This window comes from Athene noctua, chromosome 12 (assembly GCF_965140245.1).
Source record: "Athene noctua chromosome 12, bAthNoc1.hap1.1, whole genome shotgun sequence".
Lineage (NCBI taxonomy): Eukaryota > Metazoa > Chordata > Aves > Strigiformes > Strigidae > Athene > Athene noctua.
In genome coordinates, this window is record NC_134048.1 from 24,007,988 (window position 1) to 24,035,606 (window position 27,619).

General features: G+C 54.3%; 3 protein-coding genes across 5 annotated transcripts in view; 1 reads left to right on the forward strand and 2 right to left on the reverse strand.

The window, feature by feature from the left end:
* The window catches only part of SH3RF2 (SH3 domain containing ring finger 2), a 36,168-nt gene extending 22,784 nt beyond the window's left edge, over nt 1-13,384 (forward strand). The window contains exons 4-8 of the mRNA XM_074916499.1: nt 4,998-5,092; nt 7,079-7,249; nt 9,526-9,746; nt 11,758-12,125; nt 13,091-13,384. Coding sequence (XP_074772600.1) covers nt 4,998-5,092; nt 7,079-7,249; nt 9,526-9,746; nt 11,758-12,125; nt 13,091-13,384 — 1,149 coding nt within the window. The remainder of the gene's footprint in view (nt 1-4,997; nt 5,093-7,078; nt 7,250-9,525; nt 9,747-11,757; nt 12,126-13,090) is intronic.
* Nucleotides 1-26,749, reverse strand: part of GRXCR2 (glutaredoxin and cysteine rich domain containing 2) — a 68,916-nt gene extending 42,167 nt beyond the window's left edge. Inside the window, exons 1-7 of the mRNA XM_074916500.1 lie at nt 25,163-26,749; nt 24,810-25,005; nt 23,555-23,740; nt 20,302-20,405; nt 19,573-19,631; nt 19,346-19,474; nt 3,537-3,832 (exon numbers count right to left, since the gene is read on the reverse strand). The gene's annotated coding sequence lies outside the window, so the exon portion shown is untranslated. The remainder of the gene's footprint in view (nt 1-3,536; nt 3,833-19,345; nt 19,475-19,572; nt 19,632-20,301; nt 20,406-23,554; nt 23,741-24,809; nt 25,006-25,162) is intronic.
* A 99-nt stretch (nt 26,750-26,848) lies between these two features.
* LARS1 (leucyl-tRNA synthetase 1) overlaps nt 26,849-27,619 on the reverse strand; it is a 31,774-nt gene continuing 31,003 nt past the window's right edge. For all 3 annotated transcript variants that reach the window (XM_074916496.1, XM_074916498.1, XM_074916497.1), the window contains exon 32: nt 26,849-27,246. In XM_074916496.1, coding sequence (XP_074772597.1) covers nt 27,041-27,246 — 206 coding nt within the window. In that variant the 3' untranslated portion in view covers nt 26,849-27,040. The remainder of the gene's footprint in view (nt 27,247-27,619) is intronic.

The window sequence follows — 27,619 nt, forward strand, 5'->3', positions numbered from 1 at the left end:
GTTAACGCTGCTCAGCAGCTTCTGGTGGAAGTTCAGCTTTGACAGTAAGTGCTGAGACTCTGGAAAACTGCATCTCTGAAAGCATGGTTGTTCCATGGCAATTAACTTCATATACACAGCGTTACCTGGAAGTAAAAGATCCACGTTCTTGGGTTTAAACTACTCCAGACAAAACGGAAGTTCAGAAGCAATGAACAGTTGAGTACCTACTGCGAGGCCCGAAAACTCACCCCTGGAGTACAAGTATCAAGCTGGGGTCTTCCGTTATTAGCAATATAGCAAAGAAAAGAGAGGGTTGAATCACATCCTTAATTGCTTCCGTGTGCCTTCATGCTCCCTCGGAAGGCTGCAGAGGTTGGGTAGCCTGGATCTTTGTGGGTGGTCACAAGCACGATGCAGCAGATGGAGCTGAGCCTACAGCTCAGCTCAGCCTTTCCGACTCCGCTCAGGAGGGCTCACTCACACACGGCTGGGCTCTGTAAGGAGCAGCCCCTGGAACCACCTGTAAGGAGCTGCTCTGGAACCACCCCGGAGCCAGCCCAAACAGCACAGCCTCTCCAGAGGAGCTTCTGGGACCCGGGGGGCAAGACCAAACAATTTCTGAGAATGGAGTAGGTGGGGATACAACCGCTGAGATGGGAATAGTCCCAGGAGACCAAGCCTAGGGTCAGATAACCTCAGCCGGCAGGCAGGGGTGAGGTACAGTGGGTGGGCTGGGCAAGGCAGGGCAGGGAGGTGCCCCCCGCGCTGATGCCCTCGGCCAGCGAGCAGCGGGGCAGCGCGGGAAGGGAGCGGGCGCCTGCCCGAGCCGTGGAGGCTGCGCGGGGCTAGCGGGTGAGTCGCGGTCCGGAGGAACGCGCCGCAGCGTCCGCCCTCCCTGGGATCCAGGGAGTCGCTGCCCTGTCCGGGGCTCCTGCGAAGCCCAGGGAGGTCTGAGAGCAGCCGCAGCTCCAGCTCCACGCCCCAACACCGGAGCTTTTCCCCCTCCGTGAGAGGAACCGCCCCCCAGCAGCACCCCGGCCCTGCGCTGGCCGGAGCTCCCCCCGTGCAGCACTCGGAGACGTTTCTGTCCTTTCAGACAATGACCCAGTTTCTCTCTGTCTGAGATGAGGATGCGAGGCCCCGTGAGACCAGTGGGCAGGAAGGAGCTGTGCTGCAACCAGGTTTGACACTAGCAGGGCTGAGGATCACAGGAGTGGGGGGCTGAGCACCAGCCGTCACCCGGGCAGCAGAGCAACCACAGCGACCAAGCTGGAAACCAAGTGACCCTGCAGCCCCCCCTCCTCTGCAAGGACAGGCTTCCAGGCAGGTGTGAACCAACAGCTGCATCTGGGAATTTAAAACCAAAGCTCCACACATTTGCAAGGATGTGTTCATTGCTGTCTTTGGGCTGGGGGTCAAAAAATAGTTGGAATTTTCCAGTATCTTGTAATTACAAGCTGTGAAACTTCACACACTGGAGGGAAGCAGAGGAGATGATCAGCACCCCTGAAGCAGCCTGTGTGTGACACGACCCCCGGCAGCGTCACGTCTCCAGCGATGCTGACACGGAGGGAGCCAGGGGGCTGCACCCTGGGAGCAGGCGAGGAAGCACAGAGGTGTCCAGGCTGTGCTGGGCGCTGGCAGGGCTTTCCAAACACGTCGTGCCTGCCTGCCTGGCATGCCCACCACCAGGGATCAGGATGGGCTCATTCTGGTCCATAAAAGGGAACAACCAGCAGCAGCCAGCGCTGCCACCAGCCTTCCTCCTGCTCTCCCTTCCCCTTGGTGGTGCCAAGCCCGGCTCAGGAGGGAGCCAGAACCAGTTTTTGCAGGGCTTGTGGCACACCGTGTCTGTGCATGTGCCTGCTGTGCAAGTGGGCCAGGGCGAGGGGAGCGTGGCCTTGCCCACCTGCACCCTCTGCTCGCACCAGCACAAAGCACCAGCACAAAGCACCAGCACAAAGCACCAGCACAAAGCACCAGCACAAAGCACCAGCACAAAGCACCAGCAGAGATCTCTCTCTTCCCAGCCATGACCGAGTTTATTCCCCCGGGCCGGTGGTACTTGGGTCAGGAATTATGTGGCTGAGAGCTGCTGCCACCCTTTGCCGCTCATTACAGTGAGCTGACAAACCTGCCACCTGCCGCCTCGTGCGTTTGGCTTTTCTGGGTAACAAAACTCGCAGGACACAACTTTCAGTATCACCAAGAGCACCAACCGCCCCGCGACAGAACGGGGATCCCCCTCCCCACGCGGCACCTCAGGAACGCCTCAAGGGAGCTGCCCGCGCAGCGGGGCCCTGGGGAGAGGAGCCACACTGGAAACCACGCTGGGGCCGAGAGAGACAGGGAGATGGAGTAAGAGAAGGATTTAAGGAGAGGCAGAAAATGAAACTCTTTCTACTTATAAGGCCTTGCAAGATACTCATGGGAGATCTGAAAAAATGAATGCTGAAATCAATGATAAGTGTCTGGAAAATATTTAATTCCATCTTATTTCCTCTCTGATGAAAGTACAAAACCAGCTTTGATGCAGGCTCTGGAAGGATTGCTGTGGCTTCCATGCAGAGGGGGAATAGAGGGAGATGAAAAAAATTAAGGTTTCTATCCAGAAGTGGACACTTCAACACAGTTCCATCAGGAAAACCAGTAAAACGTAGTGATTTTGCTCCAACACAGGACAAAGAAATTTCAAATTGCAAGCTTTCAGATGTTTTGATCATGAAAATTATTAAAACAATATAATTTCCCCTCAACTTCATATGAAAGCCTGGTCTGACCCTACCTGGACTAGAAAATGAGGAACACAAAGACAGTTTGAAGCTGACCTGCCACTCCAGGTCCAGAGACAGAAGCTATAATTGCTGGGGTTTTTAATCAACTTAATTTACTAGAGAGCAACAGAGCTGGTGAGTCACTTTTTTTTTTCCCTAGGTCCTTGCTAAGTCAGTGCCCCAGCACCATGTTACAGACACGGCCACTAGAAATCAGGTTTGAAATGAATTCGAGATGAAAGCCCTGACAAGGCGCATCACGGAAGGTGCTGCGGTCTTTGCCCGGGAGCAGGACCACCAGCCCCGTCCCAGCCCGGTGACTTCCCGCTGGGCTGACCCTCCCCAGGGACACTGCCGCAGCCCCCCGGCCTCGCTGGGAACTTTGTTTCCATCCCCGACAGCAGCCGCACGCCCGCAAGGGCACAGCCCGGCCAGCGCCGCGTTCCGGCGGGGATGAACCGCTGGCTCGCAGCCCCTCACCCCGGGGCCCGCTCCCGCGCTGGGGCGGGACAGCTCAGCAGAAGAGCTCATCCTCGGGACACAGGGCCAGCGAGACGTGGCCCACCCGAGGGGAGAAGAGAGGAGGAGGCACCGACCCCTACGCCGAGCACTCCAGGAGCATTTCTTAGTGGAGGGACTTTGGCCAATACGCTCCAGGGGGTTTTATCTGCACGTTCAGCAGATGTTTTTAGAAAAGGATTAACATTTCTCCTACCTAACAGCTCTAGTAGCAATTTTTTAGCACCTGTTCAACCCGCCAGCTGTGAAACGCCAACCCACCTTGCACTGACAACCAAGTGACACATCGCCACGTCTTGCTCTTGGCACCTGGAAGCTTCCTCCAACCTGCAGAGTTTGCTGGAGACGGAGCCGTGGAGACGTCATCCTACTTCCTTCACCTGCGGGGCTGCTCTGACTTGAGAAGCTGCATTTATACAAATTTCTTCTGTTCTACTGGATGGCCTTCACCCTCTGAACAAAAGCCCCGTCTGCTCGCAGCCCCTCACGGGGGTGAAGCCCCTCCAGAGATCAGCGCCACGCGAGCAAGGGCACCGTGGTGGGACTGCGCCAGAGCCCTGCAAGCACAAAGGACACGAAACCAAAACCAAACTCAGAGAAGAACAGAAACACCCTGCAGGCAGGTTCTGGGGGCGGGGGGTAGCAGCCAGATGCTGAGCGGGAGAGGACGTCCAACAGCTCACACCTCCCCTCAGAAACCCCCTCAGCGGGTGGGTGTCACCCGCCTGTGAGACGCGCAGGGACAGGGAAGGGGAACAGCCCAGCACCTGGTTCCTGCCCGGAGCACGAGAGACCCCTACGAGAGGACAGAGGGGCATGAGGGTGGTTGGTATCTCCCCGTAGACGCAAAATGAGAGGGGAGAAAGGGCCACCCCAAACCAAGCATGAGCCCACGCGAGGCGCTGGGGCAGCCGGCCGCTCCCCTGCCCCGCACGGTCTGCGCTGCCTGCACACGCGGCGCTGCAGAGCTCCTCGGGATGCCACAGGGGTGGGAACAGCCCTAATAACAGTTATTAGAAGAACACTAGGGCAAGGACTGTATTATTTAAGGTTTAGACAACGCCAATACTCCCAGCTGAAGCTAAATAAATAACAAGTGAAACAGCAATGATTATAGCAGCCCTCACCTGGCAGACGCAACGGTCTCCTCCTGCTTAGCAAAGTCTGGGCTTGAAATGCTGTTTTCCCAAACTCCTTTTCCTTCCTGAAGCAGGGACTAGAGAGGGGCTGAAGCACCCACCGTGTGCAGAGCCAAGAGAAAAGGGCGAGAAACACCGAGCGCAAGGAGAGGGGCGCAGGAGCGTCCCCCCACTCGAGCAGGTCTCGCAGACGGGAGATCAGCAACAATGGGGGGTTTCGGGCTCAGCGTTTACTCTTGGAGGTCACGGCTGTCCGGTTTTTATCCCGTTGTTCTGCCCCCTCATGCTCCAGGCTAGCTGGCCAACAAGTTCCTCAGTTAGCCAACAGAAGCACCACCAGCCCAACCGAGCCATGCCCTGGAAAGCGTCTCGGGGTTGAAGGCCATGAGTCTTCCTCTTGCTGCCTGGTCCTTTTGTTGTCAAATGCTCCAAAATCTTCTTCCTGAAACATCTCTGGGTTGGGGTTTTGTTTTTTTTTCAAGGGTGGGTGAAGCCTGTCAAGTGTTTTTAGCTGCTCTTCCAACGGTTCTTGTAAGTCTATATTCAGATTAATATACTGTTTTTGCTTTCTTTCTCCCCGTAGGTCAGTGCATCCTACTACCCTGCGCCAGGATCACTGGGGCACTCAGCAGCCATCGTCACTCTTCCCCACCTGCAGCACCACTTCTCAGCTTATATGTACGTAAGGAAACTGAAATACATTGGGGAGGGGCGTGTAATTTTCTGTACCTTCACCCAAGGCTTGTCCAGCCAAAGGTTCCTGTGAGCAGGAGGGAAAGGCAGAGCAGGGGCAGCTCCCACGCTCAGATCCAAACGCAGATCCACGCAGGAAGGTACTGGGCTGGCCTAGGCAGGGGGTCGCAGAGATGTAGGATCACAGCTGAATTATTTTATTCCCAGCAAGTGAACCGTCCCTGCACCTTACTACCTTATTTCAGTATTTACAAAGTTCTGCCTATTTGTCAGCAGTACATTTTATATTTTTTAAAGATAAAGGAACTAATTACTCCTTAAGTGCCTCTAGTTATTCATTTTAAAACAGTGAAGGTCACTGGTGTTTTGAATGATCCAATCTTTTAAAACTTTCCCAGAGTTAAAATTTGCAGATAATGTATTGTGATGATTTGTTTTCCTCTAGATAAGACTTATCAGCCTGGCACTGCTGCCTAATACCAACAGAACAGCAACAAGCTGGCTGATGGTAATTAGCACCTCCGCAGTATCGAGCAAACACTGGCACACGTGAGCACATCTACACATCTCCGCTGCGCCCGTGGCGTTTGCTCCTTTCACACGCTAGCGTAGGTCGTCCAAGACTATTGCACACACTTGATCCTGAGCACAGGAGAACTCCTAAGACCTTCACGTAATTTGCAGAATGAGGACTGTATTAAAGTGTTCAATCAGCTGCCTGCTTCACACAGCTCCTCTTTCAGCCCTGCAATGTCACACCAGGATCTGCAGGTCCCACCCTCCATGGTGAATCCTGTATAAAGTGATAAACTCCCACAGAATTCGGGCAGCCTTACACTGAACCTCGCCTGGTGGCTTTATAAAGACAGTTTAAGTCAAACTTTTAAGTGACTCTGCTGAAGAACAGGGAGAGAGACACCTTTATATGTTATGGGCTAGTCCTTGACTTACCTAGCCAACTAGTCTGTTGTTTCTGGTTTTTAAATATCATCTGGCAATTGCTGTATTGATCTGTAACTCATTAATATTTGGGAGCAGACCACATTCCCCCTGAAAAAAAACAGCAATGCCATTAAACTGAGACAAATTAAAGTTCTTTAAAGAACAAATATGGGAAAGTTTTGAAAAATATGCCATTTTCCTTTGCTCCTGTTTTGCTGCGTGGTCCCACGTGGTTCACTGTGGAGAACAAAGCTCCATCACCCAGTTATAGACCCAGAGTCACAACAGAGAGGTCTAGAGGGGATTTCAAACTAACTTCTAGTCCAGTTTCCTCGCTAGCCCAGGGCAGAGCCATGTTCCTCCTCCTCTGCCTGCTTCATTCTCAAAGGCCCCAGAGGCAGCAGCTGGAGTCCCGGCATGGTCTCTGCGGGGACCGGGTGGCAGGAGGGCGCGGGGAGGCCAAGGGAAGGGGGCGGTGGGTTACGGCAGGCAGGGCGGTATGAGCTGCCCCCGCCCCAGCACCTCCAGGATGCTCCCAGCAAACAGAGGCCTCTGGCTCACCCGCACTTCAAAGGCAGAATGTGTTCTCGACGCTATCGTGGGGCCAGAGCGTGGTCCCTGCTCTCTTCCACGCTGCTTTGCCTCGGCACAGGCACGGGTCAGCCCTCGGCGGGATCCTCCAGCCAAGGTGGGGAGCCCCCTCTCTCCTCCCTGCCGCTTGCCGCCCCTGGCTGGCACTTCTGGGGCAGAAACCATTGATGGGATCGGCTTCATTCTCCGTTCCTGTCAGCTCCACTTTTATTCACGTCCCCTTTGGCCTGAAGTCACAAGCAGCATTTTCCCTGGGAGTTGTGTGCGCAGGAACGGCACCACCCCAACACCCCACACGAGCGCTGGAAGGGGCTGCAGGGGAGCTGCTGCCGCTCGCCCCCAGCCACCGGCACCAGCTCTTCAGCACAGCTGAAGCGGGAGCCCCAGAGGCGCCGCGGCCGCGGGGTTCCTGCGCTCCCCTCACCCCCCTCTCCCCAGGTGCGTGGCTCTCCACTCCTACGCGCCCCACGGACCCGACGAGCTGGAGCTGCAGAAGGGAGAAGGGGTCCGTGTCTTCGGGAAGGACCACGACGGCTGGCTGCGGGGCATGTCCCTCGTCACAGGCAGAGTGGGGATCTTCCCCAGCAACTACGTCGCTCCCCTCTTCAGGTCTGGTTCTTATTACGGGAAACAAAAACACGCCGAGAGGGGAGCGGGGAGCGTGTAGGATTTGGGGCCTTCCCGTCCCTCTCACTCCTTTTGTTTCCCCGCACCCTGCCTGGGCATCGCACCTCCGGGTGCCGCGAGGGGGCCAGCAGCGTTTCCCTGGTGGGGGAGTCACGGCCCGGATGAGAAACAGTGCAACATCAGCTGGCGTCCACTTGTTTTAAACTCGGGGTGTCAACAGAGACAGCAGCAGCTTCTCCCGTGACTGTTTAATTCAGTCCAGGAGCCCTGGCAGAGACTTGCAGGTGACACAATGGGCACGTTGTGATGCGTCTGGGAGCCAAGGGGGAACAGCAGCGCGTCTGTGCTCAGACTCGCCTTTATTCCTTTTGGATGACTCTGGTCTTTTTTTCTTTTTTGCCTGCTAGAAGGGAAACTGCAAGCTGGAGGCTCTTTTTAGAGTCAAAATACTGTCTTTAGAGGAGGCATTTAAGCACTGGACACCATTGATCTAACTAAGCAAACATGCATTAGAAAGAACAATAATTAAAACATACAGTTTAGGAGAAAAAAAAATAAATTGCCTGTGCCCTTAGTTGCCCTGAGATACACTCAGGTTAGGCAGAGAAAGGAAGAACCGCTGAGACCCGCAGTGCGCTGCTTGTGCAAACAGTGGGGCTAAGGCAGCCCAGCTCCCCCAGGACTGGGATTTTGGGATTTCAGCACCAGGAGTGGGGTTTCCATGTCCAGAAACTCGCCGCGACGGTCCAGCCCCACCTGCGGGAGCAGGGAGGGGGTCGGGGGGCAGGGAGCCCCGCTCGGGGGGGCAGCCCGCGGGGAAGGGCTGAGCGGGCTGTGCCGAGGGACAGCCGGGGCATCAGAGCCTCCAGCCCCCCAAAGCCTTCGTTCACCTGACCACCAAACATTCACCTGATGCGCCCAGATCCTCCCCACAACTGCCTGGCTTCTCCCCCCCTTGCTTTTCTTTCCCTGCTTATATTTTATTCTTCCTGATCGCTTGGTTCAGGCCAGAGCTCCCAGTGCTGCTTTAATTCCAGCACTGCCCCTGCCCCGTGCTCTCCCCACATTCAGGAGCATTGGTGATGAGTCTTCATCTCTCCAGCTTATTTCTTCACCATAGAGCCTCCAATAACGCTGCGGCCCCACCTCACCGATAAACAGAGCAAATAAATAATGGAGAGTGCAGCCCCGTCACCCTAAACAGCCTCATAAAGCGCTTCAACCGTAAGCGCTGGTCTTGGAGCTGCTGTTCTACCCTCCGCAGGAAATGTCTTCATAATAAATTGATGCCCGAGTTATTTGATGAATCACTGCTCGGTTATTAAACCATAAATCATTCCGCCACCCCCCAAAAAGGTAAAGAAGAATCAGAGAGATGGGGGGTTTATTCCTCTGAGGAGTTAGCAGAGGGACTTCATTGTTGCCCACTCTCTGAAGGAACGTGGAGAGATATTTGGCCACCGTGCTGGTGGGGACGGTTGACAGGTTTTTTAGCAATTCGGTAGCTTCAGGCGCAGGCATGGGGATGGCCCCTCTGGGGCAGGCAGGGGAGGCGGATCGTGGAGGCAGCTGCTGCGCAGCGCTGAGCTGCCCAAACGGCAGAGGGGAAGCTCGAGCCAGGCGGCAGGAGCCCAAAGGCGCCCTGGGCCTGGTCGTTACCCGCGCCGAGAGCGGGCTCCCACCGCCCTGGCTGACGGGGCAGGGACGGGGCCTGGCTGGGCCGCCACACCAACCCGCTCTGGTCAGGTGCCCCAGAGATGAGGAGGAAGAGGAGCTGTCGGGCCCACGGAGGGCACGTGCTGCCAAGCTCCGCTGGACAGGGGAGCGTGGTGGCCCCTGCCCGGGCCGAGCACCAGCAGCGGGACGCGGAGAACAGGGCTGGAAGGGCCGAGGCAGCCCCTGCGGCACCAGCACCAGGCGAGCCCCGGCTCTGCACGCTGCAGGGAGCATCTCTGGGCAGGTTACAGAGGGAGGGCCGGTGTCTGGAGGTCCCTTCTGAAACGTCACGGCGTCACTGTGACAAATCCTAACTCTGTTTGGGAATAATTTCTTATAAATCACGTGCAGAAAGATGAAAGCCCTTGTTATAATGGAATCGGAAACCTGAACTAACTGTACCGTCCGTAGCCCACCAAAGCCCTGAGCTGGGAGCAGCGCAAGCACGTCAAAACCATTGAACTCCCTTTTGGGCAAACTCCTGCTTTGCACACAAAACCACAGGTCTAGCCTCAGCTTATTTTCTTTTCCATTTCAAACAGGAAATCTAATCTGTCCGACTCGAAGATGCCTTCCCTGTACGCCTCGTGGACGCTATCGACCTCCTCGCTCTCCTCTCAAGGGAGCATCTCAGAAAACGGCCCGAGACAAAGCAGACCCTTGAAACCGGCGCTGCTGCCCGTGCCCATCCCCTCGCCCGGGAGGAGCGCGGCGGCCTCGGGACCCACGTCGCTGCGGCGGGGACGTGGCAGCACGAGGAAGAGTAAGTGCCTCGGGGGGGCCTCCGGGGGTGGGGAGAAGCCAGACACGGCCCCCAAACCATCCTGGCTGCCTGCAGCTAGCACTGGAGCCTTAAAACTGAGGCAAATGTTGCCAGACGGTAGCAAAGCCTGCCCCCGCCTCTGTGGATTAACCCTCCAGGCTGGCAGGGGACGGGGTGGGTCAAACTGAGGAGGGGTTAATCCCCTGCTAAGGCAGAAACAAAGAGCTGGGGCGATGCCAGCTGGCTCACCCCAACAGCCTGCGCCACGCTGCACCAGAGCGTGGCACAGCTCACTTCGGGGGGGCAGCCCATGGCCCCGTCCTCAACAGGCACACGAACGTGGCTCAAAACATGCTGGCTAACCAAACATTTAAACAACAGAGTAAGGGAGGCGAAGTGGCAAAGAAATGAAAAACAAACTCCAGCAAGGTAAATGCGAACCGTACCATGACAGTATTACCAGTCTCTGCAAGGGACTCCTGCAGTGATCTTGGATAATGTAGATCAGCAAATCCAACCTTTGAAACCCACAACACCCAGCAGCAGGGCACTACACGGCAGCTGAAACGTCAGTACACAGATACAGGGAGAAATAAGCCCTAATTATACACGCGCACCCTTAGGCCCTAAATTAGCTTTTGTCACTCTGGAGAGAGGTTTTGGAATTGTCACAGACAGCTCTTTGAGAGCTCCAACTCCACGCTCAGACGCAATTTTAAAAAAGGTTAATTTAGAGGATTATTAGGAATTATTAAGGAAGGAACTCAGAACAAGAGAGGAAAATTCAGCAGCGTCATTGTGGGGGCTCTGGCAAACTCATATCCTGAATGGTTCATGTATTTCTGGTAACTCAAAAAGAATATAGTAAAGCCAGGAAAAGTATGCAGGAGGATGATCAAGAGAATAGAACTACTTCTATTTCAGGAGAAAAAAATATTCAGCTTGGAAATATCTGAGATGCACAAAATGATGAATAGCCTGAAGGTGAGAAAGGATACTTCACAAAAAAAAAAAAAAAAAAGAGAGCAGCAGGAGTTACCCAGTAAAATTGTGAAGTCAAAAGCCTTGATATAGCAGAGAGCTACAGGGGAAAAACCTCCATAGCAGCTCTATTTTTCTTCTCCTCCTCCACAAGATTCAAAACGCGCTTCTCATTCACCCATGCCCGGGGCTGTCAGAAACACCCGTCCCAAGGACAGAGGGCAGGGAGAGGGGCCCACGGCCAAGTCCTCCTGCGAGGGGCAGAGGACCCCAGGCTCCCACACCACTGGCTTTCCCCAGCTGTGGTTATTTTGGCAATTTTTTTTTTTTTTTGACTCAGCACAGAAAAACTCTTTGCAAAGGTTTGTGCAGAGCTCAGTGGTCTACATTTTTCCAGCGAGGCTGGCAAGGCAAGGTTCATCTCAGCCCTTATACATTGCTTTGGAATACACTGTCACGTGTATTTGGGCAACTAAGCGGCTTATTTGGGCAACTAAGCGGCATATTCTCCAACACTCACAGGCTGGGCTGCTGTGGAGGCCATGCCCTGGCCGTGGGAAGGTGCATTTGCAAGGGCTCCTGTCAGTGGTTCTGGACTTGAAATCAGATTTATCTTAAGAGTTGATTCACTGTAAAGGACTCATTCCCCTGTGGTGGCTCAGTTTAAAAAAAAAAAAAAAAAATCAATCTTGTGACCAGCAAGAAACTGCAGAAGCGATAAAGCGTGTGACTTCCCAGGCTGCAGATGGGAAAGCAGCTGTGGGATGGAGCTGCCACGCAGGAACAAGCACAGGGGAGGGCTCGGAGTGGGGCTCTGCAGGCAGGTTTTCTGCTCAGGGGGGTCATTTCTGTCCCCAGCAACACCGGCTGGTGGCAGAGGTCCCATGTCACCCCCCTCACCCTTCCCGGTGGGGCCGTGTCTGGTCCCACCCGCCCGTGTCAGGCTGAGGGACGATGGCACCTAGTGCCTGCACGGAGAGCTCGGGCCGTGCAGGAGATTTACCTCCTCCCGACGGCTCTTGCTCCCCAGACGGATCCCTGCAGAGGCCGGGGCAGGCGGGGACCCCCGTGCAGGTCGCCGGCTCCCTCAGACGCCTGCCCACAGCCGCGGGGCGGCCCCAGCACTTCCAGCTTTACCAGCCCATCAGCACCCCGCCGCACAGCACCGCTCCCGGAGCCGGCCTGGCCGAGGCAGGGACCAGGCCCAGCTTCTCCCACGACGCTTCACCGGCGCTTGCGGTCCGAGGCGGGGAAAGCAGAACCCCCTCCGTGTGCAGCTCCGTCATCCTGGATGCCAAAGACCCTCCAGCCAAGAGCGAGGCAGCTCCAAAGCCGCCGGCGTCAGCTCCACCGTCCATCCTGGTGAAACCAGACACCTCCCGCAACAGCGCCGAGAAGGTACGGCCGGGGGTGACCCGCGGCTTCGGAAGGTCCCCCCAGTCCTCGGGGCGGGGGGCACACGGTGTCAGCCCAGTATGGACCAGGGACAAATCCCTGGAGGGCTTCACTTCACTCTGTCCAGGTTTTCTTCTGGCAGAAATCACAGGGATTGGTACCTGTGCTCAGAAATCAGGTATTTGTGCTGCTGACTCTGCTGTTCAGGTTAAGCCCTTTAGAAAAGCAAGATCCTGCAGGGTCTCCGTGTAAACTGATGTTCAGTCACGATCAAATCTTGAGGCTTCTCCAAGTCCTTCGCTCAGGCAGGGATCCCACCGAGGCCCCTCAGGGATTGGGAGAGAGTGAGCAAATGTCACGGACCTGGGTGTGAGTCGTGCTGGTCTCCACAGAGCTCCCCCTCTCCTTCTGTCCTCCTCGCTTTGGCTGAGCCATTTCGAATAGAAATTTCTTTCCCTTCTGACAGCCAGGGGGAAATTTCATACAGATAAAATCGTTCGGCAAATTGCCCTAGTGACAGCTCTTCCTTCCTGTGGCACCCACGGAGTCACTCGCTCCACAAGGCCCTGAAAGCCCAACTGACCTCAGAGCTCGCAGGAGGGACGTTGTCAGCCAGAGGACAAGGGGGCTCTGGGTGAGGGGCAGGGCAGGACACGGGACAGGCCTCCCTCCCCGCTGCAGCACTGCCCGCTGCTCCCCCCGCACCCACCTGGGGTGACGGGTGCTGGACGGGCTCACTGTGTCTGCAACAGCCGGTGGCTCGGCCACACCATGCCGTGCTGGTCCCGGTGCTCTCCTCTGCCTGCCACCCCCCGCACACCCCGCCGGGCCTCTCCGCAGGGACCCTCTGCCCCGGGAAGGAGCCGGCCGTGCCCCGGGCTCACCCCCTCCGAGCTCCAGGGCAGCCCACGGCAAGCGGGCGGGCGGCTGCTCTTCCCACCCTGACTCTGGTCCCCTTCTCGTTGCAGCAAGTGAAGACGGTGAGGTTCCAGAACCACAGCCCGCCGCCGCCCAAGCGGCACAGCCTGCAGCCCTCCCCGAGCCTGCCGCGCGGCCGGCCGGAGCCCGTGGCCGTGGTGGAGGCCCTCCTGCCCGAGGCCAGCCTGCCGGGCCCCGAGCTGGCCCTGCTCTACTCGCCCAGGACCATCTCCAGCCCCCTGCACCAGCGCCGGGCGCTGCACCCCAAGGCGCTGTCGCTGGACCTCTCCGGGCAGCTCACCTTCCCTGTCAAGAAGAACTACAGCAGCGTTTCTGCAAACTGACGGGGTAACTCCTCCGCTTGCCTCCCTCCACGCGTCCGCTCCTCTCCTCCCCTCCCTCCGGCGAGGGCCGAGCACCCCGCACCCCGCGCCAGCCCGACGCCTCCTCCGCTCCCCGTCCCCCTGCCGCCGGCGCCCTCAGGCCCCGCAGGCCTGAGGCTTGCGGAGAACTGGGGGAGCTCCCGAGGGAGCAGGAGGGGACCCGACAGCCTCTGTCCCCACGGGAAGAGCCCCGTCCCCCCTGAGCTGTGCCGAGCGTGGCCGGAGGAGCCCCAGGGCTGCTGCGAGCTCCAGGGAGACGTGAAGAGGGTTTGTGGCATCCACAAAAATCGTGTTCCTTGGTGTCACGTAAGGTGCCTGCAAGGCACCGGAGGAGGGAGGGGAGGGGGAAGAACGCGTGCAGGTATCAGAAATAGTTAAGCTTGTTTAGGTCTCCTCACTGCTGCAGGAAAGCCCACGGAGATCAAAACACCGGTTCGTTACCTTCCTGCTTCTGCAGGATAAAGAAACCATAAATCAAAACCAGTCAGTTCCCAGCTGACAGTTCACGTTGCCTTTTGAGGGGGGTTCACTCAGATTATTTTTTTTTTAGGTTGGTTGCTTGTTGTTTGCTTTTCTGTTTGGTTTTAGTCCAGAAGCCTTAGCACAGAACACAGTTTAAAAGGTGATTTGGAGAGGAGAAACAATGGAAAGGGACGTGTCGTTCCTGCAGTCACTTAGACTCTGCAGCCAGGGGTATTGAATCCTGCGTCTCCTCATTGCTGGGTTTCCTCTAATTACCTGTCAGCTCCCTCCTAGCTGTCGGTGAGCTCACTCCAACTCCTTCCCACCGCCCACCCATTCAGATCCTGCTTTTGTAAATATTCAAAGTGGAATCCATGGGTTTAAGTCTACATTAAGGTGCACAAAACACTGACTACGGAACAGAAAGCAGAATTCAGCATTCAGCCCTCTGCCACGGCAGCTCCAGTTTTCAGCCGAGCCCGTTCCAAGCCCCGTCCCGGGAAGGCACGGAGAAGCAGGTGGAGTCAGAGCGCTCTGCCCGGCTCGCCAGCCCGGACTGCGCCCCAGCAAACCCCTGCACAACAGCTTGGGGTTTTCATACTTTGTTTTTATTGCCGGTTTATAGACCAGCAATTCCCACCCCAGCCACAACCACCGACCGCCAGATCTCCTAACAGCTGTGCTTCGTCCAGAGCTGCTGTGAGATCCCATCCTCCGTTGGCTGCCTACAAACGCCATGAAAATTAACTCCACTGGTCAACCGAAACTCTCTGGGGCACTGTCACAGCCTTAGAGAAGGACATTTTCTTCTGGAACTAAGAAAAGGGAATGGATAAAATAATTTACCAGTCCACAGCCCCTGCTCTTTTACTCTTTCAGACTTTCTGTTTGTGGAGCAGGAAGCTGGCACCTGCCTGCAGGGATTTTCAGCAGCACGAAACCACCAATGGCACAGATAAATTCTTCACCTCATGCTCTCTGTCACTATTTCAGCTCCTACAGAAAAATCCTGACACACTGAAAATGTGCAGCTTGCCCAGGTATAAAAGGTGGTGCAGGCTGCAAATAAGAGGGTGAACGTGACTCGCAGCAATGCCACCTCAAAGAGAGTTGAACAGCTCAGAGAGGACATGCCGGTTCTTTGCTGAAGACTCCTCTCATCCCTTTAAAACTAAACCAGAAACCCTCATAAGCTGGCTCTGTAACCAAGAACACATCCACTTCTCCCAAGCACATTCAGAAAAATAAACAGAATTATACGAGGTATGCCCCGAACCAGCTTGGGAAGTCATTTCTAGTGTTGATCTGGAGGGGAAGGAGGAGCTGCAGGCTCACGCCTGGCTCCAGAGGTGGCCCCTCACCGCACGCTGCGAGAGGACAACTGGCCCCCGCCGTCAGCCGCCGCCAGGCGCCTGGCACCCTCCCGCAGCTGACCTCCCCCCAGAGCCCGGGAGCCGTGGCACAGCCGGTGGGGCTGCGCGAGGAGTAGTTACAGAAGTGGAAACACTGGCAAAGAAGGAGCAGCAGGAAACGTGAAACAGTTGAATACTCGGGCTGGGAAGGAAGGGGAGCTTCTGCGTTTTCCTGACCCCAGAACCACTATCCTCATGTCACGCCCATACCGCAGAGCCGAGGTCCAACCACTCTGCTGCGGCCAGGCTGTTTGCTGCACCCCGGGGAGGGGGACAGGACAGCCCCTGCACAAGCCCCAGCAACTAACCCTGCCCTGCAAGAGTCCGGCACCCGCTTCCTCAGGGGCTCGGAGGGAGCACCCGGCCCACTGCCGCCGCCCAGGAGGGCGCCCCGCGGCCCAGAGGCGTCCGGAGACGCCAGGCAGAAAGGGAACAAGGAACGGTACCTCAGCAGAGGCTCCAGACAGACGCACGCTGAAGCCAGTCACCCCACAAACCCCTAAAGCGGGGCAGGGTTTCCCCCCAGAAGCAGGCAGCAGGGAAGAATATGAAGTTCAATTTGGGGCTGCAAAATGAAAAGCTCCGAGAGCACCAGACAGGAGTGACGGCGGCTCCATTTCTCGTGCCCCCAGACCCAGACAGCACCTCCTTCGGCCCCATTTATCAGGCACACGGAGCTTCATGGGACACCAGGAGCACCAGGAAAATCCAGAGGTGCCGAGCACACCTTAAGACTTTAACAAGCCGTGACATCCTTCCAGACATCCAGGCTCCCAACAGCCAGACCCCGCTGACATCATCAGTTCAGATGTTGCCGTTCACAGGACAGAGCCACCCTCACCCTCTCACACCTCGATAAACAGCAAGAAAGTTTCACAGCAGCCCTGCACACAGGGAAGCCTGCAAAACTGTTCAGTCCATTACACGATACTGAAGTTTTAAGACAAACACACCAAAAAGCACCCCAAATCTCTCCCAGACTTGGCTCTCAACCCACTGCAAGAGGACAACAAGGGACAGCACCGGGCTGACAGGGCCACAGGCAGCTCTGAACTCATGTGCACACGCAGCCACGGGCAGCGGCGGGGCAAGGAAGCACTGGCAGTGACACTGGTGTTTTGGTAAAAGAGCAGGCAGCTATTTTGGGACAGATGTCTCGGTTTCTTGCACAGGGTATTTCAGTGCTTTGATGCTATGGTGATAAGTACCCTAAATATATTCAAAATGTGTAGGGAGAGAGAACTGAAAACAAGACACATTTTAAAGCAACAGCTCTAATAAGCGTCTTGTTCCCACAGACGTACCTGCCCACTGGTTTCATACTGCAGCCCACTGAGCAAAACTGCCAAGTCCTCCTCACCTCCTCCATCCTCCCCAGCAACACCTCGGAGGAAGCATCTGGACCGTGTGATTTCACCAGGGAACACCCCAAGGAAGAGGGACCAGAACTCAGACCTTTGACTTCCACAAGCCCAGGCTAAAGCAGAACCACCTGGAGCTGACCTGGAGCTTTGTCCCGAGCCCTGAGCAAGGCGGTGCCCAACAAGCAGCGCTTCCCCACGTGGAGAAGCTGGCCATGCTGAGGAAGACATGGACTGCGTCCACCAGGGAGCAACTCTCCAAGTGCACCCGAGTGAAACCTCTGCTCTGGAACCGCCTCTCCAGCCCCTTACACCCCGCGAGCAGGATCACCACACTGGGTTCTTGGAGCAGGAGTAAACACCACATTTTGTGATTCACCTCTGCAGTGCTGACCTGAAGTTCACTGCATCTTCCATGAGGATCCACTCCAAACCCCTGTCCCTCTCTGGCTGCTGTCATCTGACTTTTTTTTTTTAATTGGGCGGTAGTGAAAAGGGAGGCATCACATGCTGGCAGGAGGGTGGCAGCTTTACATGGAGGTGGGCGAGCTCTTCAAGGGTTTCTGTTCTTTTTATATGTACACTTAACTTCCCTCCTGTCTTCCCACCCTCCAGACTCTCTTCAGCCCATTTCCCCAGTGAAGAGAGGCTTGACATCAGCACCATCAGCACTGGGACCCCGTTTTGTCATTCCCGAGTTGGCTAGGAGGGCCCATGGGGGAAGGCCACCCCCTCTGCACTCTCAAGGCCACTCCGAGCCCTGGCCCTGCTGAACCACCAAGTCCACAGTCTTCTCTTTTACCACAAACCATCACACAAGGCGCAGGGTGCAAAGAAAACAACACTAGGAAAGACAAAATACAACTGCAGGTGTACTGCAGCGCAATGGATTTCTGTCATGAAATCACCTCGTTCTCTGCCTCCCTGGCTGACGGTGCAGGGGATCTGGGCTCGGATCCGGGCAGGGGATCCGGGCTCCGACCACCCGGAGCATCGCGTGTCAGCAGAGCACGGGGAAGGAGCTCTGGAAGGCGCCTCGAGCAGCACACGGGGACAGAGGGACCATTAACAAACCTCTCCCGAGTTCCTGAATTGGGCCTGTTTTCTATCTGCTTGTTTCTCATAATTAGTTAATGAATTGGAGCCCGAATCACATCATCCATCAGCTCAGCTTTAATTGCCTGCCTAGCCTGGCAGAAACCTTGGAGTGCTTCAGTACATAACCTACCCCCCGAGCTTGAACTGCAGCTGTTTCCTGATAAATTACAAGCAAAAGCAGCAGAGGTAAGAAAACAACTAATTCTCTGCACATCCCTCACGGGGAGAACACCTCCCTGCCCCAGCCAGAAGCAACTCGGACACGGAGGAGGACGCAGAGGAGCCTCCCAGCGCTGGAGCGCTGGGGGCCTCTCCCAGCACTTGTCCAGGGAAGGTCGGCACGATGGGCGTTCTGCAAGGGCATGGCAGGCGGCAGCTGGCCGCTGCGTCACTGGCACCTCCTCTGCAAGGAGCCCCGCGACCACAGCCGGGCTGGGGACCCCACAGAGTCCCCTGGGATCAGTACCTGCTCTGTGGTAAACGATCCCTTGGTCCGAAAACACGAGTCACACGCGAGGATGTGGTGGTCACACAAAGCATTTAGCATCACACCTGGCCGGGTCCCTGGCAGCGGCACAGGGCCAGGCTGTGGCTTCACGGGCAAGGGCAGCTCCAAACACCCCCAGAGAGGAGGAGAACTGGGGGTACCGGGAGTAACCGTGAGGCCAACCCTGCCCAGCCACAATTTCTATTCACCTTCCAGTTGCTGAGCCCCTGACATTGCTCTCCAGAGTTTTGCCTACAGCCACGAGGGCTCCTCCTCTTACATGGAAGGGGTTTGGTTTTTTGTTTGCTTTTTGTTGTTTAGGGGTTTTTTTAAACACAACCTCATGATTCCAAGAACCTGGGGCTTTAGAAAAAAAATATCCCAATCCTGATAAGCTAGTGAAAAACCCCAGTCTGCAGGACACCAGACATTTGCTTCTTTCCCTCTCCCAACAACCCTGCTCTCCCCTTGGTAAAGGTCTGTTTTCTAAAACTAACGTTAGAAAAACACCTTGAAGGCTGTAGTGCATTCAGACTTCCAATCCACACTATATTCTTAGTCACCAGGTGTTTTAACAAACACTTATTTCCAAGCATTTTATTTCCTGACTTCAGCCTGTTTAATTTTTCATAAGTCGACAAAACAAAACTCCAAGCATCTCCTCTAGATTCGGAAAACCCAAGAAATTAGCTTGGGAGGAAAAGCCCGAGCGAACAGGCAGCCTCTGCTGAAGGGCTCTGGGCCCCCAGCCCTCCCTCGGCCGGCCCGCCTCCCTCCCTCACTCCGGGGAAGAGGAATGCAAACATCGGCCCCAAACTGGAAACACTGGAGCAGCCCAGGAACGTGTAAGTTCACGTGTACATTTATCATTATTTTAGGAGGTTTATTCATTGCCCAATAGTTATTGCAGTTCATTTGTGCAGCTACGTGTTTTAAGTGTAATAATAGCTGTAGGCTTTAAGTTCTTCAGGTTTTTTGCCTCGAGTCTCAATATCTCCCCCATTTAAAAAGTAGCATTTCAAAATATTCATAAAAATCAGTGTTTAGAACCCAAAACCGTCCAGGTGAGGCAATGGGGACTGGTGAGGCAATGGGGACTTACCAGTGAGTTCAGTGGGAGCTCACAAAGCTGGTCACTTCGTACCCATTTCGGATGGGAAGTGGGGAAGGATCAGGAACCTCGCTGTGGGCTGGCACACGGGATACCTGACAGTGGTCAGGCTGGTGAAGACTGTACGTGTAACAAAAGTGGAAGAAAGATCTATTTATACCAAAGTTCCAACCGAAATAAATTTTAAAGGGAGTAGGGATCAACAAAAGGTAGTTCACCTTAATCCCCTGCATAACAGGATTTTGTTGTCGTCTTTGTGCACTGAGCCCAGGAAACACTATAATGAAATGTTACAGCCATGTTACTATAAATGAGAAAACAGAAATAACTATTTTTACACATATATGCTTAGAAGCGGTAGGATATATAATCTTCTCTTATTTGGTGGTGGGTAGGAGGAATAAATAAAATACATACATTGAGTTTATTGTTCAGAGACACTTGTACAAATTCAGTGATGCTTAATATTTTTTCCATGATGTGAAGTTCATTTTTTAAAAAGCTATTTTCAATTTAACATACTATTAGGGAAAAAAGTCAATAAACAAAAATATATTAGTTTTCTGTTTTGTATTAACCTTTAAGATATTTATTTTGTATTTCTGTAACTGAAAAGCAATGGTTTAAAAGCAGTTTAAGTTTTCAGAAGTTTATCCATCTAAGTTTATAGCACTAATGTTTAGACCTGTAGCCTGCAGATTAATTTAACTAACTGGAGCCGACTGGACGGTGGCACCTCAGGCAGCGGCAGGACGGAGCTGCAGCATGCGCGCCCGGGGGACACACGGGCCTTGGCAAAGCTTTCAGTGCCCACCGTGTGCCCCCGTGGAACCTACTGTGTTACCATTAAAACTTTTTGCATGAAAAAACCAGTAATGTTTATTTCCACTTATGGGGGGGAGGTGTTTCACCAGCCGGGGGCCCACGGCGAGGAAGCGCAGGGTTACCTGGTGCTGGGACAAGGGCTCTGCTGGCCGCCTCGCCAGCCAGGCTCCGGCCCGGGCTCAAGCTCCTGCTTTCTGTTCTGACACTCCTTGCCCCCAGCAGGAATCTGCAAGCAAATATAACAATAATATTCAGCATTGCTTGACCTTTTTCTTTTCAAAGCACTCTTGAGATCTCTGGCCCCCAGGAGAGCAGCACTTTAGTCCATTCTATGTGGTTAGACACGAGTCCCTGGACACGGGGACAGCCACGGGCAGGGACAGGACCCCGGTCCTGCTCCCCACCTCGCCCCTCGCCGATGCTCCGTGGTGCTGCCCCTTCGCTGCGGAACGAGGGGCCACCGCTGCTCTCCCAAGAACAGCAAATAAATCTGCATGAGATTTTCAGATCACAAATCCCAGCTGAAGGCAGCAACTTAGATTCAGACTCTTAAAGCCACCGCTGGATCAGGAAACTGCTGTGAGACCATCATCTGGCAGGAGCAGGGGTTGTTGGGTTTTATATCCAGGTTTAACTTAACAGGGTTACTAGGCTTTATATACAGGTTTAACATACCAAAGGGGATGAGAAGCAGCAGAGAGAGAGACTGCTATAAGATACTCATGAATTTTATTTTTAAAAACAAGGCATTTTGCACGGTGGGTGGTGAGGGAGAGGGACTGGATGGATAGAAAGAACCATGACTCAGGCTCCCTCGCTGGGAGGTTTGTTAACTAGGACACCCTCGGCAGAGCAGCAGCCCTCCCACAGTCTGGTGGTAGCCCATGGCCTTGGCTCTTGGGCCACCTGACCAGCAGCCAGACGCTGGGACCACTGCCCAGTCTGTGCCCAGGGTCCCCTGGAAGGAGCCAGCAGGGCTGACACAAGCAGCACGACCAAGGACCAGCTTCCCCACCTCACCCCACATGTCCTACCATGATCTTTCCAGAGCAAGAGTGAACTGATGGGCCGGATCCAGACCCGCGCCAGACCCTGTGTTCAGGGCTGGGGGAACTCATTCCAGCCCGTGCCCTGGAATCCTCTGGCCAGTACACCTTCAGCACTGAGGGGTGCTGGATCCCTGCAGGTTTCACTAGAAGCAGGATGTGAGGATGCTCAGAGTGCACAAGCCCTTGGCTGCAGCCCCCCTTGGCTTGAAAGGGCCCCTCGTTCCCTGCCGCCCGGTTCTGGGGCGATATATCCTGTACCACATCTGCTCCGGGCTGGGCAATTCGACAGCAGCGGCAGACACGCAGTCCTGCTCTTACAAAGTGCTTTAAAAACATGAGGAGTTGCCTGGAGTTGCCATTCCATTATAAAACAAACACTGCTTTTGCCTCTGCACAGGAGACAGGGCAATTCTTTAGATTTAACGCATTAGTCCTGCTTTAAAAATGCATCAGGGCAACAGAACAGACTTCCAGATCAAAACGGAATTTGGTTGCAGGATCCTGCACATGCCGGCACAAACAGCACAGGGTGGGGGGGCAGTGGGTCTGATCCACCTTCTCCAAGACTGAGCCCCCAGGTGACCTTTCCCAGTTCACACCATTTTAACGAGATGGCTCATCAGCGCTGGGACGCTGGTCCTGGCTGGGGGCGCCCCTGGGGAAGGGGGTTCCTGCTGGTGAGGGGGGCCCTGACTGAGCTCCCCGCAGAGACTGGCCCATGCTTGGTCCCGCTGGGCTGCACCCCGGGCACCTCCAGCACCCACAGCCGAGGGGGGCTGAGCAGCCTGGCCCAGCCCCAACAGCGGGACAAGCACATCTGGGCACAAATCTGCAGGGCTGCATGTCCCAAAAGCCTCAAGGCTGACAGGAAGATCCCAGCTGAAGTTCTCAGATCCCAACAGCCTCACACCAGAGGAAGAGAGCAGCTTTTCACCACACACAAGGCATGAGTGCTTCCAGAGCAGATCACGATACCCACAAGGACTTCAGCATCTCGTGGCCGTGTCTCCAGCAACTGCCTCCCGGGTGCTAAAGGCCGTGCTGAGATTAGATCTCTGGCTCTCCAGTCCTCCCAGTAACAGAACGCACCAGCCACAGCCTCACTGGAAGGGGCTCCAAGGGCCAATACTGATTTTCCCAGGGTGGAAGGTCTTGGTCAGGTGCTGCTGGTGTCACCTTCCCACTGGGCCCCCCCAAGCCCCAGCCCCAGGCACTGCCTGTGACAGGACAGGGACAGCAGGGGCCACACAGGGACGGGGGGACAGGGACCCCTCCAGTGCCTTCCCATTCACCAGACGGAGCCAGCAGCCCAGCCACAGCTCAAGGTTCACCGCTGCCACACAGAGGTCACGAACCGATCGATACCAAGTGACCCCTGGAGCATGGTACAAACATCAGAACAGGCTGTTGGAAACCAGCCCCCGCAGCGGCGCTCGGGCAGCTCCCCCGGCTCAGTGGCCACTGCGCATCTCCCGCTCCCGCCCGATGATTTGTGCTGCTCCCCACTTCAGCGGAAAATAATTCACCAAAGGTCACACAATCCTTCTGATGCAATAAGACACAGTTGAAGAATAACTGTTTCTGCGTTAAACAAAATATAGATTCTGGATACTTTGCTGGTGCCACAGAGTCAATAATTCTCTCTTCTGTCTGCAATGCCTGGAGGGATTAATAAACTGCTCTGAACTGAATTCTTGAGTAAGAGGAGCCCTACACAAGTCTCACTGCAGAGGTTTTACAGTGTAATATGCAACAGTGAGCATTCATTTCTCATCAGCTATATGGTTTCTATAGAATTAGGTTTTTTTATATACCAGATTATTTTTGTTAACCAAGGATGGGGCTTCTAACTTTACTCCTTACTTGAAACCAGAAAGAAAAGCCCCATCCTCAGGGTGACCCAGGAAAGAATAAACAATGACAGGACCTCGAAAACATTCATCCCCGGGGCAGAGCAATGGGGAGCAGCCCCAGGGCACGGCACGGGTGAGGACATCACACCGCACCCTGATGGCACACACATCCCAACGGCCAGGACCGCCCCTCGCCCCCTCTCCCCCACCCCCCGGGCAGCAGGAGGCTCTCAAGGCAGTTACTTAAATCAGGTTTGAGGGACAGAGCCAAATCCAGTTCACGGAAGTTAAGCGCAGCTTTAGCACGTCTGCAGGGCAGCCAGGAGCGCGTGCCTCTGTGTAGCTTTTCTTGCTAAAGCACCCCAAACCCTGCCGGGGGTGACGAGCAGGCCCAGGCTTCACTAGTGCCAGGGGAGATTTAACTCACCAGGGGTTTTGTGTTTTGTTTTAAAAAAGACAAATTTATCAAGTACCTGCAGAACAGGCACAGAGGAGGGAGAGGTTTCCTGGTGCCCCGGTCACTGCCTCCTTCCCGACGTGCACGACTCCTGGCCAGACACACGGCGGGACAAGGGGATCTAAAGCTGCCGCCGCCCTCGCTCGCGCCGAGACGGGCACACAGCATCGCCCAGGGTTGCTCCTTTCTCTCTGGCAACCATCTGCAGAGAGAAGTCAGTCTGCTTTCTGCCTTCAGCTGGTCCTTCCACCGCTGCCATGGCTGCGCAGTGCCAGGCTCCATCCAGCTTGGCACGGCATCAGGAGATGCAGCTGGTGGCACCTGCTGTTCCTCTGAAATTTTCCAAATTATTTTAACTTCCTTCTGTAAGAAACGTTATTTATGCCTCAACATTTCAGAGAAAAGTATCTATGCGTTCTCCTGAAGAGAGGAAAACTGAAGGGCACAGAGAGCCAAGGAAATACCCTGTGGTGCTACAGCAGGAAACTGGAAGAGCCTGGAAATAAAAACAATAACTCTGTTCTTCATGGCTGTGAATTTATCTATTTCAACCACTGGCTGTTAAAAGGAAGAAGAAAGGTTCCATTTCCAGATTTCTCTAAGCAAAATTGTAACATGAAGACTACTAAGTAAGGCCAGAATTTTGTTAATATTGTGGGAAATCTAATACTAAGAAAGCTTCTTTATCCTGTTACTAGCTTTTATTGGGAAAAAAATGCACAAGAACCAGCATAGCAGTGACATCTCCTGGAAGGCAACAAACCACCATCGGAAAAAAAACCCAACCAACAGCTTTTTAGCTCTATCTTGCTCATTAACAAGCAGTTTGGCTGGTTCACTTGAACACTGAGACTGTAAGAAATACCACTACGGTTTAACCTGCCCCTCATGGCAGAAAAAAACAAACAAAAACCCCACAAAAAAACCCCAGCTAACCAACCAAGAGCACACACCCCCCACTTTATGAACCAGCTCTCCCAAACATCTGTGGGAAAGTCTTTGCTTTCTGGAGACTTGCTGAAGGGAAATAGATTATGGAAGAGTAAGGAAGCAGTATTTATTGTTCTGAAACTCTGAACCGATTTTCATCTGCTCAGATTACCTGGCTGCTGCTTTGTCAATATATTAGATTTTTATTGCCATAATCCCTGTTGCTTGGAACTAATAAAGGTGCTTTTGTACAAGGAAATTCAGGAAACCTTTCTGATCACCTCGCTTCAGCTGATCCTCAGCTGCTCTTTGTGGAGCACTGGTGATCCAAACACACTTACGTGGGAAGAGCATCCACTGACAAGCTCCGAGAGGCAGCACGAGGGTTCCATCTGCCTCTGCTATCGCGTCTCCAGCGTCAGCCTTCTCGTCTGGAGACAACAGAGCAAATCGTGCAGCCGCTGCAGCCCAGCTGGAAACACATCCTTCTCCTTGTCGTCTCTGAGGCTTCTGCTCACAGCCCTTGAGCCAAATTTGCTGAAAGAGAGCCAGCCAAACAAGAGTGAGATTCCAGACCGTTTCTGTGAGCACAGCGACCCCTTATCACTTGGAATCTCTGTCAGACTTTTTTGAAACCCCTCCCCACGCTGACCCGAGGCACTGGGTCCCGCTGTCCCAGGGTGTGTGCACTCACCCACAGCAGAGTCGGCTATCAGAGCTTCCCAGCACAGAGGGTGTTTAAATGCAGCTGCAATTCCTCCTCCAGTGGGTGCAGAGGCCAGGCCACATCCCTGTTCCTGCAGTGACAGGTGCTCAGGACGCTCCCCAGTTGCCACACTGAAATATCTCGTTTTCCTGCTGCTGTGGGGAGATTCTGGGGAAGGGTCCCCGCATTGCAGGAACCAGGGGACCGCTCTCACTTTTGGCCCTTGGTGCCAGAAAGAAACTGTTAGAGCAAGAAATGCAGAGATGGTGTCTGGGTGTGAAACAGCCACATACTGAACAGAAAAATGGAGCCCTCAAAGGCACGTGCCAGAGCACGGGCACCTCGCCATCACGCTCTGAAAACAAACTCCAAACACCTAACGGCCACAGCCACATGTGAGGTGGCACCGGGTGTGTGTGCTGGAGGAGACTTTTCTGGTTTGGAAGGGAATTCACCCAGACTACAAACTTTTAGCAAAGAACCAAGTCCTGGCTGCAGAGCGGTGAAGGGGTGTGACCAGCACGCTGCAGCTCCAGGTCCCCGCGGGCTGTCCCCGAGGGCACTACCAGCCCAGCACACCGAGGGCTGAACCCCCCCGGAGCAGCAAGCCAGCACCCCTGCCCACCACGGACACTCCTGCCCGCTGCTATTCCAGCCACTTAAAAGGCCCATCGGGGTTGGGGCTGGGAAAGCTTCTCCCCAAGAGCCCAGTGCAGCAGGAGTATTTAGCCTCCACCCTTCCTCCAGCCAATCCCCAGCACCCAGGGACTGCCTTAGACTGTGCAATCACCTTTTTTCTCTCCTGGGAAGCAAACCTTTCCAGAGAAACTCAGGAGTATTTGCTTAGCAGGACTGGGGAGACACAACAGCAAAGGGAAACTCGTACTGTGTCTGTATAACCCCAAACCCACCTGCCTGTTGGGAGGGGTAACGAAGGGCAGGGCAGAAAGCAGCACACTCTGCCCGGGGCTCGCACCGCCCTCCCCGCCCGCACCGTAACCTGCTCTAGGGGAAGTTCAAATGTTAAACCCTACGGAGCATCGGGAGCTGTGGAACTGCCGAAGAGCAACGGTGCAGAACAAAGCACGCTGTGTCTCACCAGCCACCTTCCCCGGTTTGCAGACAGAAGCCCTGAAGCTTTATGTGATGACTCACAACTCAAAGCAGGGAAAAAGCAGCCTGCAATAGCCCTGAAATTACCAAAAAAACATCACAATGTAAAAGCTATTAAAAGAACACTTAACCTTTCTACTTAAAATAGATTTATGAATAGTTTTATGAAATAATAAGAGAGGAAAAGTCAGTCTTTAGCAGTGCTCACTACAGACACTCCCATTTTAAGAGCCAAGAAGCGTGGAAACTCCCATATTTAACCATTAAGAGTTCTTCAGCGGAATGACTTCTGACCTGCTAGCCTGGGCAAAGGTGCCCTAACGGTGTTCAGTCACCTGGGTCACTGAGAAGTAAAATACAGCAATGTGCGAGCCACTTCTTCCCCTCTATTACAGGAGATTTCCAACCCACTTCCCTACCCAGATTCCAGCCTGTTTAGGAGGGAGTGGAATTCTGAGTGCAGTACGCTGGTTTGCTCCTGAAACACTGGCCACAGCTGAAAAGGAAGATTCGCCGTGTTAATATTCAGGTTAACTGTTTCTTTTCAAGAAAAGGCAAAGGGCCAGAGGAAAATAATTTTATTATATCCACGTTTAAAAGAGTAGGGGTGAACTCGCATGCAAAATTAGGTTGGTTTGAGTGGGCTTTTTTTTTTTTTAATAGAACAAATTCTCATCTTTGTTCATTATAGATGCTTTTGAGGTGTCTCTCTGAACTTCTGCACTGCGAGGGATCAAGCCAGGTACGCGCCCATTAATGGACTAGATAAACAATTGTGTCACCAATGTCCTTGGTCAGGCCATTCTCGGTGACGCGCACGTGCCTCTCGCCCAGGTCGATGTGGAAGACGGCTTGCTCCAGAATTGGCGTCTTCTCTGCCTCCTCTTTGCCCAGGACCGGAACACGGCGTGGCCCGAGCACGGGGTCGTCAAACCGCATCAGCTTCACTTTAGAGAGATCTGCAGCGAGGGGACAGGCTAGTTAGGCTCGGAGCTACCCACAAGCTGGAGGATCTGCTGAATCCAAGCAACGCTTAATCCTCAGTACGTCTGTATCTGCTCCAAGGAAATACATTCTCTCGGGAATAACAGCCCTGTTAAGATTTACACCCGCTGCCAAGATGTCATTCAGTGCTTACACAGCAAGAAACGGGGATAAACTACGCAAATACCAATCCCGATATCACACTCCAAGCACGAAATTTGCCTTATCTGGCTTTGGGACAGCTGCGACAGAACAGTTACGGTATCATTTTCTGAGGCATGAATTTATAGAGACTGGGAGAAAGGGGAAGGTGAGAGTTGTTCTAAATACAACTCCCTATTAAAATGC